The sequence below is a fragment of the Oncorhynchus clarkii genome, chromosome 13, assembly GCF_045791955.1.
Source record: "Oncorhynchus clarkii lewisi isolate Uvic-CL-2024 chromosome 13, UVic_Ocla_1.0, whole genome shotgun sequence".
Lineage (NCBI taxonomy): Eukaryota > Metazoa > Chordata > Actinopteri > Salmoniformes > Salmonidae > Oncorhynchus > Oncorhynchus clarkii.
This window is the reverse complement of record NC_092159.1, coordinates 49565532-49584334: the sequence shown is the minus strand read 5'-3', so window position 1 is coordinate 49584334 and position 18803 is coordinate 49565532. Positions and strand designations below refer to the sequence as shown.

Here is an 18803-nt window from a genome sequence, read left to right as displayed (position 1 = left end):
AGACGCGTTGTTTTCTATCTTTTTTATCCTGGAAACTGCTTTCTGAATATATATGACTAAGGAAAACGATTAAAAGGTACATATGTGTTACTGTTACATTAAATACTGATTTGGCTACTTTAAAATAAAAACAATTCTGGACAGTATTACACACTACTTTATTGTACGTAAACTGAAATTTTACTGTTTACTGTATGGTAATTCATAGCCTAATGCTAGAAATCGCCCCTACCCACTGATACACGGTCAGATATGTGTCTTCCCCCTACTGCTTTAATTAAGTTAACGCTGGCGGTATGGTTAACTGAGCCTAGATTTGTGTTCCTCGAACTCTGCCCACAAACACAGCAGCGTCGCGTTGGAAGCTGTGGGTGTTCACGTTCGCAAGTGACATTTGGTCAGCTGACAGAGTCTCGACCAGAGACGGAAGAGGAAGCGAGACACCCCACTCGCTGATTTTGTCTGTTTTTTTTCTGGTTCAATTAAATTAAGTAGACCAGACCAAGCTGCTATTGCATTGGTGTCTATGGGAGACACACCCAGTTAAGTAAGCCGGAACTGACCTTTTTTCAATGGTAAAAGGCCTGACTGAATAGTCTTTATTTATCCACCATCTTTGGTCTCGACTATGTGGAAAGGTGGTTACTGGACCGTCTAACACTGTCCCGATTTCTTACTGTCTGTTGGTAGTTACAGTCTTGTACAGTAGCGCTCTCTACATCCACTACGCACATTTGAGTCGAAGAAGTCTGGCCAGTTTGATTATTCTCCAGTCTTGTTTTGTAAGGGTGAAGTTGCTCTCTGCATTGCAGCCTAGTGCTGCTGATGGAATTCAAACACACAATGGCGACACCCAGCCCCAACAACTCAACAACATCTACCAGCCACAACAGCAATAACGCAGGATCTACAGGCTCACATCACCACCAATCCCAGTCGCAACACATAACAACAATGAGCAGTATGCAAGGTAAGGATTGTAAAATACCAGCTTGTTAATAACTAGATATTTTTTGTGAATGGTGTTAACGGAAGTAACCTAATGACTATGCTAACGAACTAGCTATCTACTTACTAACAGATAACTTGCCTCAGTTGTATCCACACACTATTACTAATTTGTTAGGTAGTTAAGTTGTGTCTACAGTTAACGTTAGCTAGCGACTGTCAAAATCAGTTTCCCTTACACCCAAAACATTGTCTTCTAATCAAATAACGGGTTCTGAAAATGGGTTTTGTTAGAAATTATTAACACCAAAAGCAACGTTAGCTAACCACAGCTTACGTTAACTAGTGAATAGTTGGTAAGTTAACTCGCTAGCTAGATAACGTTAGCTAACAAGCGGCATTGCTAGCTAGCCTAAATAACGCTAGCTAGCTAGAATATAAGAAGGCCTGTCATGATTTATCTGGATGTGGTCATGTGTTGCTTACTGTCTTTCAATGTCAGGTTACCTCTAACTAGATAACTACAATATGTTGCAGTTCTAAAAAATAACAAGATCATGTCGGGATGTGTTTTGGGGAAATTCATTGTATCTACTAACATGCTACTGTAGCAGTTACCATATAATTCCAGTCATTGCACTAACGCTAGTTAGCATAAGCTCGCGAAACTACGTCAACTACTGGATGCAGAGACAAAAATGTTATCCATGATTTGATCTGACTCTTGTGAAGTGGATAAAGGGCTTTATTACTAAAATCTCGAAGTATCCTAGGCCAGGCAGTTATTGGTAGCCCAGCGACACTTGTGCATGATAATCTCTTAGATTTCAAATAACGTTAATTTACATCCACCAGGAGAAATCTGTTAAATGTCCACCCAATGCATATTAGCTAGCTATGTTTTTACAAACTATATATTTCTTAACTTACAGAATCCAACACGTGCTGGAGATGTCAGAGTGAAACAGGTAGCTAACGTTACTGTCAAAATTACACATTTTATAAAGATATATATACATCTTTGTTGTTGATGCTTTAATAACAATAACTGTCGTAGCTCGTTAGTTTCTTTTGGATCTGGTTCTATACTTTTGCATGCCGTTCTCAATCTGATATTTAACAGGTAGTAAATGAAAGAAACATATGTTATGCTCCGCTTCTGTTAGTGTCAAAGTATTGAAACTACATTTCTGTGATGTTTTTCCTTCCCTTTCCTTAATGCTACTAACTTCCCATAACCCTCCTGACTTGATGCTGATCAATGGTGAGCTGTCCCAAGAATAGTATCTTCAATTGTCATTGTCTCTCCCTGCCAGGATCATTTTGTGGATGCATTTCATTTTCTATCGCACACCCCTCCATTTTTAAAAAATAATTTGAAGGTTGTTATTTTTATACGTCTACCCCAATTATCTCCACTGAATCTGCCTGAGCTAATCCTCAATCATACCAAAGTTATCTTGGTTGTTTCCTGCTATATGTGTGTGCATGTAGTTTAATCTCCCCCTAGCAATACATGTTTCTGTGTGGTGGAATGCTCAGCGTAAACGTTTACCAGTTATGTCACTGATGTGAGGCCAAGTTCTAAAAGTTCATTAGTTCACTCAGCAGAAAATAATTTGAGTATGTCACGAGGCCATAGCCACACTTGTTTACAGGGACATTTCAAAGTGCAGTGTTACATTTGACAGTAAAAAAAGAATAACAGAACACGGTCTTCCAGATTTGAATAATAAATGTTTTTAACTCTTTAGTTATTGGTTGGTTTCTTTTGGAAAAGTGCATACAACATACAATAGGGTCTGGGAAATGTACCATCCATAGCATAGAGAAGACAAGTGCAAGAGGTAAGCCTACGTTTTTAGTAGGCCTTCCTTAGCACCAGTGCCTATTCAGCTAGTTGTCTCTGTGTTCTTATTGTATAATTTGGGGGGCTTACGCAAAGGAGCTTGACTGCTTCAAACTAAGTACATTTATGATTATTAACTCTAACATGCAACATTGATAACACGGCTGCTGCCATTTCAGCTGGTAACATCTGATAAGTACCCTAATTATTTAGTTAAGTATTGCATTTAGGTTAGGCCCAGATAACATATTTCCGGTCAGCATTTCTTCAATTGGGCTAGTTGGTCATGTTTTAGTGTGTGTAGTAGTTGTCCACACTTGGCATCAAACTGTGATTCATCGAACTTTCCAGGAATGAAGCCTCATTTAGCAAAATCAAGTTGATTTGAGATACTTCAAATAGTTGTCAGTCAAGGTGGTGCCGGGTGTTGGGAAACAGTGCTGCATCGTTCCCTGGTCTAAACTGAAGCTGAGAAGAACAGTGTTTGTTGTTTACCACGTTTCCTAATAGAACTTGATTGTTTTTTGTTTATCGGTCAAACAGTAGCCTAAATAAAGGTGAAATATGAAAAAGAAATGTTCTTTTCTCACCTCTAGGGTTTCAGATAAACCTGTCTGGAGCTCCCCCAAGTAAGCCAAACCTCTTTTGCTACAGTACCAACAGTTCTCAACCCTTTGCTTCCGCCTGATGGTCTGGTATGGGGGAGTCTGTCCTCTTTTCTCAACTAATCCAAGTGAAGAGTTGTTGGGGTCAAGTAGGCTTGTGCCGGTTTTGATAGTTACGGCTAGTAGTTGAGGTTAAACATTGATTATCCTAGAGTTAGAGTGCAGCTTATGTTGGTCTGTGATTTAAGACATTAGGTCATAATATTTTACTGATGCAAAGCAAGTGAATGAAAGACTTGTCCAACTGAGTCTTATTGATTTAACTTCTCTGTAGTTTAAAAAACAACAACGGTTGGTGTTAACCATCCTGTATGTTTTCACCTTACTATTAGATATCACCAAACAATTTAGTTTCATAATGTTCATTTACCAAGACGTTCCAATCCATATTCTGATCATCCATCATCGGCACAAGCCTAGGGCTAAGAGCTTCCATTAGCATTGGTGTATATAGATTCACACTTTGGCTTTCAACTGGTCTTTACCACTGTTTGGTTCGGCCTGAACTGATAACCTACACAAAATAGCACTGTGTTGGAAAATACATTTATCTTGACAGAAGTGTAGTCCTTTTGCTTGTATTTATTTATTAGGTGTGTTTTTAATAAACATTATCTTTTTAGTTTGAGTACTTTTAGTCAGCTTGCTACTAACAAGCAACACTAGCTAGTAATGCTTGGGGTTTTGTCACATTGTTTTTCAAACCAGTTTGCAGCTGTTTTGTTTTGAACACGTAAGTGATTTTTGGCATGAGCTGTACTTAAACACTTACCTGTTGAGACTTGGAGACACTAGTGTAATTTCCAATGGCGTGTGCCATCTTATTGGAATTTGAGTACATACATTCTTGTGGTGTTTTGGGTGGAGAGAACAGAATGCATCCTTCATTTCAAGGTGAACTCAGAACACTTGGGAAGCTCCTTCTCCTCTGGCAATATTTTCCAGTCTGCAGTGTAGGCTATTTTACTCTTATGTATGGTTATGAGCCAAAAGTCACATTTTCTATTATCAAAGATACAGTTCTGTCAGATCAATGCTTTTGTTCAGTTAGAATGTCATGACACAATGTTGTCATGTTTCACAGTCTCTGGGTAGTAGCCTAAATGAAAAATAATAATGTAAAAATCAAGAAAAATGGTCTGTTTTTAATTTAAATTCTCACCTATTCCCTCGTTATTGCTTAAATTACCAAGCAAAACCTACTAAAACATGGTAGGTGAGGGTTGGATTTTAGCTAAGCCTCCAGCCTGAATAGCCATGGTATGTGATCTAGTACTAGGCTATGGTTTAGAGCAGGTGTCTACTGAGAAGTGTATGCCTCTGCATCAACTTCAGTTAACTGGTCAAAGTATATACCTACCATCTGCAATGAGTCACTGGTACAACCAGGACATGTCTTGTAAAAATACCTCCAGGGGGTTTCTGTTCCTGGCCACTGAGGCTGTAGCATACACACATTTGATTGAGAACCTGTTATTAGACCTACTCGTGATTCATTTTAATTTGGTCAAGACCTGTTTTGTTGACTCCCATATAGCTCAGTATCAGCCAAAATCTCAAAAGCAACATCTATAGAAGAAATGTATGTTCTCACAGAGAAATATAAAGAGGGATGCCTTTGGTAAGAAGCAGGTCATTACTCTTACATCCATCGTCCCTAGATGTGGATTGCATGACTTCAGTAAATTTACTTGAATACTCTTGTTAAATTTACCTCTCCATTGCTTTATTGGTCTCTCATTCTGTGGTATGGTAACTGTTTGTTTTCATGTTGTCTTTGAGTGTGTAAATGTTGTTTTCTGGTTCTTGGCTCTATACCTGCCATAGATGTCTTGTGTGCAATCTGACATAAACTCTGCCTCTTCCCTATCAGGTAAACGCAAAGCACTGAAGTTAAATTTTGCCAATCCCCCGATCAAACCAACGACCAGATTCACTCTGAATACAGCAGGACCCCCATTCCAGAACCCCCACATGTAAGTTGACCTCCGAACTTTGCATGGATGTGGTTTTCTGAAGATGTACATGGAGCGGAATTTGCATTAGCCACAATGCAAACTCCTGCATAATGAATTGTTATATGACTCTGCACTCTAGTCTACAGTCTGCGGAGACTCTTTATCTCCAAAGCCACACATTGTCAATGTAACATTCAGTACGGTATAGGTACCCAGGCAATCTGTCACAATAAAGACAGGCTAAGTGAAGTTGGAATGATTAGCAGTTGTTGTATTTCTATCTCCACCTGCTCATGGAAAACCGACAGTAACTGAATGTAGCCTCAAGTACCTGTTTGGGCAACACCATTGTAGTGTGAATAAGCCCTGTGTCTTGGCTGTGTAATTAGATGATAACATGAACCTGCTAAGTTACCCTGGAGAAGCAAATGAATGCTGGATAATGCAAACTGAACAAACGGATGCCAACTAACGATACTTTTTCAGGTGCAGTATTTTATATATATATATATATATTGAACAAAAATATAAATGCAACATGTAAAGTGTTGGTATCATGTTTCATGAGCTGAAATAAAAGATTCCAGAAATGTTCCACATGCACAAAAAGCTTATTTCTCTCAAATTCTGTGCACAAATTTGTTTACATCCCTGTTAGTGAGCACTTTATCCTTTGTCGAGATAATCCATCCACCTGACAGGTGTGGCAAATCAAAAAGCTGATTAAACGTTATGATCATTACACAGGTGAACCTTGTGCTGTGGACAATAAAAGGCCACTAAAAAATGTGCCGTTTTGTCACAACACAATGCCACAGATGTCTCAAGTTTTGAGACCGCATGCAATTGGCATGCTTACTGCAGGAATGTTCACCAGCGCTGTTGCCAGAGAATGTAATGTTAATTTCTCTACCATAAGCCGCCTCTAACGGCATTTTAAAAAAAATGGCAGTACGTCCAAATGGCCTCACAACCACAGACCACGTGTAATCACGCAAGCCCAGGACATCCACATTCGGCTTCTTCGCCTGCGGGATCGTCGGAGCCTATGCCATCCCAGGCCCACCCATTGCTGCACCCCTGCCCAGTTATAGGAAATCCATAGATTAGGGCCTAATTTAAACTGACTGATTTCCTTTTATATGAACTCTAACACAGCAAAATCTTTGAAATTGTTTCATGTTGCATTAACATTTTTGTTCAGTATATGATTGAGGTGAAATTAACTCAACTAAGATTGTGTTTCTTATGTCTCCCACCTATTTCTGTGGCCAGAGAGAGGCTGCGTACGCATAGTATCGAGTCGTCAGGGAAGTTGAAGACCGCCGGTGGCGATTGTGACTTCACGGCTGAGGACCTCAAGGACCTGGGGGAGATTGGGCGGGGCGCTTACGGCTCTGTCAACAAGATGGTGCACAAGCCCAGCAACCAGATAATGGCTGTCAAGGTGACTACCCCTTACTGACCTCTTATTGACTAAACTACAGGAAGTGTTCAGGGCAAGATTTATGCCTGCTCATCAGTCTTAGGCTATATTGCGAAATGAACTCACTAATCATCATAATCACCAAAGTGTAACTGACTCCCATTGCAGGATATGGTAACATGTTGCTCATGGTAAGGGGAGGAAGGCTTGTAATAATGGCTGTAACAGAGCGAATGGAAACCATGTGTTTGATGTTGATACCTTTCCACTAATTCCACTCCAGCCATTTACCATGTGCCCGTCCTCACCAATTACGGTGCCACCAACCTCCTGTGACTTCCAACCATGGTCGCAATTGAAAGCAACATGCATCTGATTACAATGTGTGTCTCCCACAGAGGATTAGGTCAACGGTTGATGAGAAGGAACAGAAGCAGCTGCTAATGGACCTGGATGTGGTCATGAGGAGTAGTGACTGTCTCTACATAGTTCAGTTTTACGGGGCTCTTTTCAGAGAGGTGACCATGCAAGTCTTTCACTTCTGTGTTTTGTTGATTGATTTCTCTATATAGGAAATGCATTAGATGTCAATCAATCGTTCTGTGTAGTTAGCAATAAGCAGTGTATTGTCTTCACGCAGTAATGTTATGTCTTATAATTATTTTCTTTGTCAGGGGGACTGTTGGATATGTATGGAACTTATGTCTACCTCCTTCGACAAATTCTACAAATATGTATATTGTGCTTTAGATGATGTGATTCCAGAGGAAATATTAGGCAAAATAACATTAGCTGTAAGTTTTCATGCATTTTCTCCTTACATAATTTACACTGATTCAATTTACACGGATTAATTTGACAGGAAGGGTACATATTTCTCTATATTAATTTAGTTGCTATGTGTTTTCATTACAGACTGTGAAAGCACTTAACCACTTAAAAGAATACTTGAAAATAATTCACAGAGGTAAGATGACTCCAAAATGGAGAACTTGTTCTTTATTTCCTCATTTGAGATGGTTATTACCTCACAATGCTCTATTTACTGTACCACAACAGAAGTGGCACTTCCTTTACCCAGAACTCTTAGTCTAGCTTTGTCATCTCTTCTATATGTTTCTCCTCTCAGACATCAAGCCATCTAACATCCTCCTGGACAGGAATGGCAACATTAAGCTTTGTGATTTTGGCATCAGTGGGCAGCTGGTGGACTCCATTGCCAAAACCAGAGATGCAGGGTGCAGACCGTACATGGCAGTAAGTGATATATGGGGATTTCAGTGCATTGTTCCATTAATGGCTGAAAGACAAGACAAGTGGAAGATGTACAACTAAGGCTCTTTCTAAGAATACATTTCACTTTCACACGATCCAGTACATAATAAGAATTCAACTGTTTTGGTACTTAGTGACTTGGTGGTGATCGTCAGTTGTAAGGAGACTGTAGTGTTGTTGTTATTGAGGGAAGGCAGGTAGTTAAGATTGTTGGGCCAGTAACCGAAAGGTCGCTGGTTCGAATCTCTGTATCCGACAAGGTGGAAAAATCTGCCGTTCTGCCCTTGAGCAAGGCAGTTAACCCCTAACAACAACTGCTCCCCGGGCGCTGATGAAGTGGATGCCAATTTAAGGCAGCCCCCTACACCTCTCTGATTCCCCTTTCCTTATTGTTGATAGCAGCGTTGGTAATTATATTATGGTCGCTCCTGATATCTGTTCTTGTTGTCTTGTTCCTATTTCGGATTAGCTGCAGAGGAATCTCATGCCGTCTGTGTGCATGCGACATGGTTGAAGTCGTCCAAACTGCTGGCAGTGCAGATGAATGAGCTCATCGTGTCGTTATCACAGGGTTAATTTTCTGGCGGTGGTATTGCTGATGGGAGAAGGGAGCCCCGGCCCCTCCAGTTTCCATTCTAAATTTGGCATCTCCCTATCAGGATGTAGGGCACACCTCTGCCATATCTCTGCCACGCGTCTACCAGAAGGCCAAGGAAGGGCTGGGTTACTTCATTCATGTCTGTCAGAATAAAGCTGTTTGGGTTGGTGCTCCCACAGCTGTGAGCTCACAGTGCAGGAATCCAACCCGCATGACTCCAGTTCCCTTTTTCAAATATAAAAATTGCAGACCTGCCAGGTGCTTCTTGGCCACCCCATTGCTAATTGCTTTAGCACCATTTGTCTCTGTTTGGTCTAGATATTAGAGAGGGATTGATTTCACTTCAATGGAATATTATGTACTACACTACAATTAAGTAGGTTAGATTTGGTTCATGGTATTTGGTTCAGGTGACAGTCTAGCTCTGTTCTTCTCTGGTTGTTTTAATTTAGATCATTTAGCTGGCAAGTGGCCACGTCTGAAATGTTTATGTTGGAATATGCTCACTAATTATTTTGCACACTAGTGTCAGGTTAAGGCTACTACCACACAAGGCTACTACCACACAAGGCTACTACCACACAAGGCTACTACCATTGTGTACCAAAGCATTCTTAAATCAACAGTTCTTTCATTTGAATTAGGAAATACTTTATGTATTTGAAAGCAATTACACATCTAAATGAAATGTGCACCGATGTCGTTTTGAGTTGATAATATACACTGAGTACAATACATTAGGAACACCTTCCTACTATTGAGTTGCATCCCCTTTTGCCCTCATAACAGCCTCAATTTGTCAGGGCATGGACTCTACAAGGTGCCGAAAGTGTTCCACATGTATGGTGGGCTGGCCCATGTTGACTCCAATGCTTCCCACAGTTGTCAAGCTGGATGACCTTTGGGTGGTGGACCATTCTTGATACACACAGGAAACTGTTGAGCGTGAAAAACCCAGCAGTGTTGCAGTTCTTGACAAACCGGTGTGCTTGGCAACTACTACCATACCCCGTTCAAAGGCACTTCAATATTTTGTCTTGCCCATTCACCCTCTGAATGACACACATACATACACAATCCATGTCTCAATTGTCTCAAGGCTAAAACATCCTTTAACCTGTATCCTCCCCTTCATCTACACTGATTGAAGTGGATTTAACAAGTGACATCAATAAGGGGTCATAGCTTTCACCTGTTCAGTCTGTCATGGAAAGAGCAGTTGTTCTTAATGTTTTATACACGGTGTAGTAGGTCTGAGTAGTTGTGTTTTGAGTTCATAACATGTCTGAGTAGCTGTGTGCTGTGTCCTAGGTGAGAGCTGGGCAGCCAGATCTTTTTCAGTCTTGGCAGAGGTGAGCTGGTGCTGTAGCCACTATGCCATAAAACACATCAGTGCTGCGGTCAGGGAATTCTGTCCCACTGCTATGAATGAGTGACATCATCTATTTCTGGTGCATGAATGAATGAGCCAGAGGAGAGGAGGTGCTCCCTCCACTCAGCAGCATGGCTGGTAGAAGTCTGCTTCTGATGACCTTGGCACTGTTTGGAACCACTGCATTTTTCTTTATATGCGTGGAGGTGAGGTCATACGTGAAGTAACTGGCTGAGGTGATTATTATGAAAGGCATGTAGAACCAGGAAATGAGGACATGGACAGGGTTTTCCGTTGGGCTGTCCCAGACTAAAAATTAATCTTGGTCGACCAAGTGTAGTCTTTTCTTTCGACCATTCTATTGGTTGAAATTTTTACATTTTAATTTTTTTTTATATACACACCCTATGTGTTTTAAAATGAACTATGTGTATTGAGCTTGTCTGGTACTTTAAGCACAGTTTGATTGAAATAATTAACACACACATGTCTCGAGGGAGCCAGTGATCAAGATCGTCTACCCCCCGCTGGCTGCGTTATTCTCCTGAAGTTGCCGGTAATAGGCTACTCCAGGGGTCGACAACCTTTTCCATTTGGAGGGCCAATTTATTTGACCATTTCTACCGATCTGCGTGCCAGTTATGATTTTCATATGCTCATTTTCGTGGAACAGTTTCATTTAATTTATAATGGTTTTTGTATCTCAATCTCTGTCATGTGGTTAATCTAAATTCTATCTAAATGAAAAAAATACTACAAATCTAAAATAACTTCTATTGCCAAAGATGTAAGAATAGCCTACATAAAACCAACAAATAAAAACATTGCAGCCTGCAGGTAAACAATATCCTGACTAAAAAGAAATATCTTAAATCACATATAAATCACATTGGTTACGCGTGGCCTGTCTGCAACAAACTTCAAAGGTTTCAATAGTCTGACCCAAAGCTAGCCAATTTGCAACATTGTATCAAATATTCTGGGCCCTCAGTTTCCCACAACAGGGACATGCACAATTAGCCTACAGCTGTGTAAGGGAAAATATGTAATCCGGTATTTTATGACGTTTCCACTGGATCAGAGCATTACATTGTTTCCTTTCATGCCAAGTGGTTATCGGAAGGGAGAGCGCTGGATTTCTGTTCTAACACGTTGAGTACCTATTGTCATTTTCAATGGATTCTAAAAACAGACTTTGTTTACTTGCAGTTTGAGGTCAAGAAAGTATTACTTTGAGAAGCTCATTAGTGATGGTGGGATAAGACGATCAGAAATACTATCAGACATCTCAAATGGGCACATTTATAGGCCTACATTTGCCCGCAGTTCAGGTAACCTAGGCCTACTTCTTTCTATATGCGTAATCGGGTGTGCTCCAAAGAAAAAAACTATGAATAAATTGACAACTCTTAAATGACAGGAAATAAACCAAAACTTGTTTCTCACACGTGTAGCATAGGTGGTGAGCTCTGCAAATGATTCCACTTTGACAATGGGAAGGGTAAATGACTAATAATATATTGAATGCATTACCAGAAATAACCGTAACCAAACAAACATGTCGATTAGACATTATGGGAATTAATGGGAAATGTAGGTTACTACTGGTGAGCCTATGTAATGGGAAATTAATATACACTAATAATTAGGGCAAACAGTAAACACAATTTATGAAACAATGAACGCACGAGCGCATTCTCGAGAGACGTGTCTTGTGCATTTTAGTAAAGATTATGGATATACTGATGGATTAATCCTCAATGGATTAGTCCACTCAGAGTAGCGCAAATCAGACAGGTGTGCCATAAAATAAATATTTTACGACTGCTCGACTAAAAACATCTCAGTTGACCAACAGCCTATCGACTAAACAATCGACCAGTTGACTAAATGGGGTCAGCCCTTGGGTGTATGTTGTATACTGTTGAATAGACAATTGAGTGCCATATGTATTTGGGCAGTGAATCTATTCAAGACAAAGGAGATGATTGTGGACTACAGGAAAAGGAGGACTGCGCACACCCCCATTCTCATTGACGGGGCTGCAGTGGAGTAGGTTGAGAGCTTCAAGTTCCTTGGTGTCCACATCACCAACAAACTAACATGGGCCGAGCACACCAAGACAGTCGTGAAGAGGGCACGACCAAGCCTATTCCCCCGCAGGAGACTGAAAAGATTTGTCATGGGACCTCAGGTCCTCAAAAGGTTCTACAGCTGCACCATTGAGAGCATCCTGACTGGTTGCATCACTGCCTGGTATGGCAACTGCTGAGCATCACTGGGGCCAAGCTTCCTGCCATCCAGGACCTCCTATACCAGGCAGTGTCAGAGGAAGGCCCTAAAAATTGTTAGACTCCAGCCACTCTAGTCAGACTGTTCTCTCTGCTACCGCACAGCAAGCGGTACCGGAGCGCCAAGTCTAGGTCCAAGATGCTTCTAAACAGCTTCTACCCCCAAGCCATAAGACTAAGAACACCTAATCAAATGGCTACCCAGACTATTTGCATTGCCCCCCCCCCCCTCTTTTACACCGCTGCTACTCTCTGTTGTTATCATCTATGCAAAGTCACTTTAATAACTCTACCCACATGTACATATTACCTCAACTAACTGGTACCCCCCTGTATATAGATAGTCTCACTATTGTTATTTTACTGCTGCTCTTTAATTACTTGCTACTTTTATCTCTTATCTGTATATATTTTTTCTTCAGCTGCATTGTTGGTTAGGGGCTCGTAAGTAAGCATTTCACGAAGGTCTACACCTGTTGTATTTGGCTCATGTGACTAATAAAATGTGATTTGATAGTGATGTTTAGGTTTGATACCGGCGCTCCGAGGCATGCTTCAAAAGCTGCTTAGCGATCACTTTGAAGCAGTGTGCCAATGCATGTATCTTTTATCAGAAGTATGTCATCAGTTACATCCAACGCTTTGTTTGATCATGTGTTTTTTCAAACCGTTTGCTGCGAAATGCAAAATTTGTGGTTCCGGTGCTTTCTTCAAATCCAAGCTGCTTTCAAACACCGCCTTCTACTGGACACTACTTATAAATATAGGTAGGATTTTGCACATGTAGTTTCACCTGACAAGTAGTTTAGCAGATAGAGTAGGGAACTATGGAACATAGAGTAATTGTATTTATGATGGATCCCCATTAGCTGCTGCCAAAGCAGCAGCAATTCTTCCTGGGGTCCAGCAAAATTAAGGCAGTTTATACAATTTTTAGAAACATTACAATACATTCACAGATTTCACAACAAACTGTGAACCCTCAGGTCCCTACTCCACCACTACCACATCTATAGTATGTTATCGTGTGTATGCATGTCTGTGCCAATGTTTGTGTTGCTTCACAGCTGTTCCATAAGTTTTTATTTTTATTTTTTTAAATCTAATTTTACTGCTTGCGTCAGTTACTTTATGTGGAATAGAGTTCCATGTAGTCATGGCTCTATGTAGTACTGTATGCCTCCCATAGTCTGTTCTGGACTTGGGGACTGTGAAGAGACCTCTTGTGGGGTATGCATGGGTGTCTGAGCTGTGTGCCAGTAGTTTAGACAGACAGCTCGGTGCATTCAACATACCTCAATACCTCTCATAAATAAAAGTAGTGATGGAGTCCATCTCTCCTCCACTTTCTGCCAGGAGAGATTGACATGGGTATTATTAATATTAGCTCACTGTGTACATCCAAGGGTCAGCCGTGCTGCCCTGTTCTGAGCCAATTGCAATTTTCCTAAGTCCTTTTTTTGTGGCAGCTGACCACACGACTGAACAATAGTCAAGGTGCGACAACTAGAGCCTGTAGGACCTGCCTTGTTGATAGTGTTGTTAAGAAGGTAGAAACTAGGGCCTGTAGGACCTGCCTTGTTGATAGTGTTGTTAAGAAGGTAGAAACTAGGGCCTGTAGGACCTGCCTTGTTGATAGTGTTGTTAAGTAGGCAGAGCATCGCTTTATTACAGATGGACTTCTCTCCATCTTAGCTACTGTTGTATTAATATGTTTTGACACCATGACAGTTTACAATCTATGGTTACTCCAAGCAGTTTAGTCATTATTTATTACAAGATTTAGTTGAGGTTTAGGGTTTAGTGAGTGTTTTGTTCCAAATACAATGCTTTTAGTTTTAGAAACATTTAGGGCAAACTTATTCCTTGCCACACACTCTGAAACTAACTGAAGCTCTTTGTTAATAAGTGTTGCAGTCATTTCAGTCGCTGTAGTAGATGACGTGTTTAGACTTCCGCATACATAGACACTCTGGCATTACTCAAAGTCCGTTGCATGTCATTAGTAAAAAATGTAAAAATCAAGGGGCCTAAACGGCTACCTGGGGGAATTCCTCATTCTAACTGGATTATATTTGATAGGCTTCCATTAAAGAACACCCTCTGTGTTCTGTTAGACCAGGAACTCTTTATCCACGTTATAGCTTGGGGTGTAAAGCCATAACACATATGTTTTTCAAGCAGCAGACTATGATCGATAATGTCAAAAGCTGCACTGAAGTCTAACAAGACATCCCCCACAATCATTTTATCATCAATTTCTCTCAGCCAGTCATCTGTCATTTGTGTAAGTGCTGTGCTTGTTGAGCGTCCTTCCCTATAAGCATGCTGAAATTCTGTTGTCAATTTGTCAATTCCTGTCTCTTCATAATTTGGTCCGATATACTTGGATGTGGAGTTTCAGCATTGGTTGCTGGCATGTCATCCCTAAGTTTGCTTATCTTGCCAATGGAAAAAGTCATTAAAGTAGTTTGCAATATCAGTGGGCTTTGTGATGAATGAGCTCCATTCAATAAATGGAGCAGAGTTGGCTTTTTTCTCCAAAAATGTAATTTAAGGTGCCCCAAAGCTTTTTGATATCATTCTTTATATCATTTATATTTATTTCATAATGTAGTTTATTTTTTATCTAGTTTAGTCACATGATTTCTTAATTTGCAGTATGTTTGCCAGTCAGTTGGGCTGCCAGACATAATTGCCATACCTTTTGCCTCATCCTTCTCAACCATACAATTTTTCAATTCCTCCTCAATCCAAGGGGATTTAACAGTTTAGTCATTTTCTTAATGGGTGCATGCTTATTAGTAACTGGAATAAGTTGTTTCATAAATGTGTCAAGTGCAGAGTCTGGTTGCTCCTCGTTACACACCACAGACCAGCAAATATTCTTTATATCAACATATGAATCACTACAAAACTTCTATGACCACTTATACATTATATTAGGCCCAGCCTTTGGGACTTTGGTTTTCCTAGATATGGCTATAATATTGTGATCACTACATCCTATGGATTTGGGATACTGCTTTAAAGCAAATATCTGCAGCATTAGTGACGTGAGGGTATGAGGTCAAATACCATTGAAGAGACACTATTTAGAAAATTATTTTGTGAAACCACACTTTCTACACTGTTCAAATGTTGTTTTATTTAGTATAGTAAACATTTCTGTCTTAAGCATCCTAAATAATGCCATAGATTCCGTTTTTGAGAAATGGTTAACTTGAAGGGCAAAAAAAGGAAGCCTGACGTTAGGTGTGAACCTGGTATTCCAACTGATCATCTAAATCCAACGATTTACTGTTGCGCCACTGAATTTTGATGAAAACAGTGGAGAAAACAATATTCTCTGATAATCACACACAGATGCCACTAATGTGCATTGTGACCAGATAATGACGCTCTGTTTTAATGAACCATTTTTCAGTGAAAGCACCGATGCCTTTCCCATCACTACTATTCACCATTCTCTTACAATTGAACAAGACCTGGCCTAAAAGTTCAAACGCACCCAAAACAAACTGCAAATGCATCCAAAAAGCAAAAGAGTTTATAGAGTTACAAGCTTGATACAGTTGTGTGAGAAATGATATGGAACCAAAAATGAACCTTCAGATTACTGTGAATTTGTCCAAATACTTGTGATTTCTTAAAATGGGGGAACTAGATACATAAAGTGCTTTTATTTCAAAAGGACAAAACAGATACCCTCAAATATATGGTGTTATTTTATACCATTGCTTCAGTCATTTGATTATCCAAAATACTGGCGTATAGAGCCAAAATAAGATGAGCTTCACTGTCCAAATGCATATGGTGAGGACTGTATACACACTTGTCTCACAAGTCTCTGTTTTGATATTTTTTCTTCAAGTTGTCTAATTTTGAACATTTTATTTGAATGTTTGTTCTTCATTTGAGTTTTTTCTCTTTTAAAGGCCCATCTATGATATCACTATGATGAGTTGTAACATGTTTTCCTTGTCTCTTCCACAGCCTGAGAGAATAGACCCAAGTGCCTCCAGACAAGGCTATGACGTCCGGTCAGACGTATGGAGTTTGGGGATAACACTGGTGGGTCCTCAACCCTCTTGTCCACGTTGTCTTTAACATTCAACGAGCTATTTGAAGATACACTGAATGTTAAATCCACAAGACAAGATTCTTCTTTGTTTTTGTAATATTGTAACTGTAGACTCACCATGTGGGTTTTTTTACAGTACGAGCTGGCGACTGGGCGGTTTCCCTACCCAAAGTGGAACAGTGTGTTTGACCAGTTGACACAGGTGGTGAAGGGAGAACCTCCACAGCTTACCAACTCAGAAGACAGGCAGTTCTCCCCCAAATTCATCAACTTTGTCAATCTGTGGTAAAGGACAAAGATACAACTTCTGCTGGCACTGCTTCAATGTTATTCTCACGATGATATAGTATAAGTTGAAGTATATTGAATCACTGCAGAGAAATATTGTCAATGTAAACTACTGCATACTTTCATAGTATTCACCCACAAATAATAGATGTGAAATTCATAAGGTAATCTTCTGAATGAGACATCATCTGGATTTCATTTCCCCCTGGGGGACAAAACATGTAATGTCTGTTTTTAAGTCTCAGAGACCCATGATGTGGTTTTTTGCAGGACAGAATTTTAATTATTTATTCCCTTTGCCCCTTTAGCCTAACAAAGGATGAGTCAAAAAGGCCAAAGTACAAAGAGCTTCTGGTAAGTATGTACGTCCCGTGTGGCTCAGTTGGTAGAGCATGGCACCTACAGTTCAATGTTTGATTCCCACAGTACGAGGGGGGTGTATGAAAATGTATACATACGGGCGTCTGCTAAATTAATAAATATGAATTAATGTAATTGTATTAAATGCAGAGATACTTATCGCCCGTACATATTATAACATGTTTCTGTGTCTCTTCAATACAGAAACATGCTTTTATTCTGATGTATGAGGAGCGCTCAGTGGATGTTGCCAGTTACGTCTGCAGAATCCTGGATCAGATGCCCACTTCTCCCAGCTCCCCCATGTATGTCGACTGACTGTAGAACAAGTAGAAACGGAAGCCTGGAACAACAACAACAATGACCTAAAGAGTTGCTTCATCCCATACTGCAGTGTTAAACTAAGACTGGAAATGTACAAATTAAAACACCACGTGTACTAAGACTGGTGATCAGTCACGTCTGTATGCTATCAACATTCTCACACTTTTCTCTATCCTACACACACACTTACATGTAAGTACAACTAGTAACTGAATGAATATACCATGGTCTTGGTTCACCTCGATGTGAGACCTCATCTCTAATGTGGATACAGTACAGTGATTTAAAATCTGGAAATGTGTTTAATCACTTGTGGAATATATGATTTGGAGATACTGGAATCATGCTCTTTGACTCTTCCCACCTCTTCCATGTATGTTACTTTAAGAATTGTGGTTGGTATCTTAAATGAAACCTTGCTTCTTATGGTGTAAAGCAATTTAAAAACATAACAGCATTGATGGACAGGATCATGTGGCCTCCATCCAATGTTGTGAGGGTGCTGCCGTCACTGTGCAATGGACTTTGTGCTGATTATAGAAATAAAGAGAGAAATAATTGTGCTTTGAGAGATATTTAGTTACTCTGCATCTATTTGAGCTCAGGTTAATCCATTGATGTAAGAAGGCAAGCAACCACACAAACAAACACACTCACTGGCTCTCTCAGCCATGGCATATGCAACACTCTCTTTAAATGCTAAGCTGTATGTATGTATGGTGCTGTTGATCTGTAATTATTCATAATGCCATCTTGTATCCCTGTATATAGCCACACATTTATCTGTAATGAAATTGCCTACTGTTCTGGATGTTGCAACCATTCTAATGGACCTGACCGGCCCCTAAATATTTCAGCTGATTGTTTCTTAAATGCATGGTACCTGAACTGTTTTCAGACTGTGATTGATTGACTCCTATAATATTCACAATGTACACAGAATCTAGAGGTTTAGTACACAGTGTAGTTCACATCTTTTTAGATTACCAGATATAATTGAAACTTAGTTGACTTCTGGTAAAATACTGGTACAGCAGTAAACTATTAAATTGGCTGGATATCATTGCATACAACATGCATTTCAATGTTTGCAGTTTTACTGTAGAACATTCAAATTAGAATATCTTGCTGGGCAGAATGTGTAAAATATTTAATGACCTGAGAATATTAAAATGAGCTTATGAAATATAAGGATGTATCAATTTCTTTTATCTTTCATCTGACTGAAAAAATGAGTGTACATTTTGAGCTTGGTGTCACAGAAAAATGTAAGAACTATCCAACAAATAAAACCTGTACAGGGATTTGCCTTACTGGTGTTCATACAGAGTAACTCTGGCAAGTGGCAATGGAGCATTTGAAACA

The 18803-nt window shown here is 39.9% G+C and overlaps 1 protein-coding gene across 3 annotated transcripts; it reads left to right on the top strand.

The window, feature by feature from the left end:
* The first annotated feature begins 328 nt into the window (after positions 1-328).
* Positions 329-18742, top strand: LOC139364965 (dual specificity mitogen-activated protein kinase kinase 4-like). Of its 3 annotated transcripts, XM_071102242.1 has the most exons (13): positions 448-970; positions 1881-1916; positions 3394-3426; positions 5336-5438; positions 6696-6867; positions 7245-7364; positions 7521-7640; positions 7762-7813; positions 7976-8103; positions 16379-16456; positions 16603-16751; positions 17063-17108; positions 17319-18742. In XM_071102242.1, exons 1-13 carry the CDS (start codon positions 826-828, stop codon positions 17430-17432), a joined length of 1296 nt encoding a protein of 431 aa, XP_070958343.1. In that variant the 5' UTR covers positions 448-825; the 3' UTR covers positions 17433-18742. The 3 variants fall into 3 exon arrangements, with proteins under 3 accessions (XP_070958345.1, XP_070958343.1, XP_070958344.1); XM_071102244.1 differs by lacking the exon at positions 3394-3426 and having other exon boundaries at positions 329-970; XM_071102243.1 differs by lacking the exon at positions 3394-3426 and having other exon boundaries at positions 599-970; positions 5348-5438.
* Positions 18743-18803: the final 61 nt, after the last annotated feature.

Coding starts and splice junctions, on each gene's coding strand:
- LOC139364965 (XM_071102242.1), top strand. CDS start 826: ATGGAATTCAAACACACAATGGCGACACCCAGCCCCAACAACTCAACA. Junction 5,439..6,695: donor CCATTCCAGAACCCCCACAT/GTAAGTTGACCT, acceptor TTCTGTGGCCAG/AGAGAGGCTGCGTACGCATA. Junction 6,868..7,244: donor ACCAGATAATGGCTGTCAAG/GTGACTACCCCT, acceptor TGTCTCCCACAG/AGGATTAGGTCAACGGTTGA.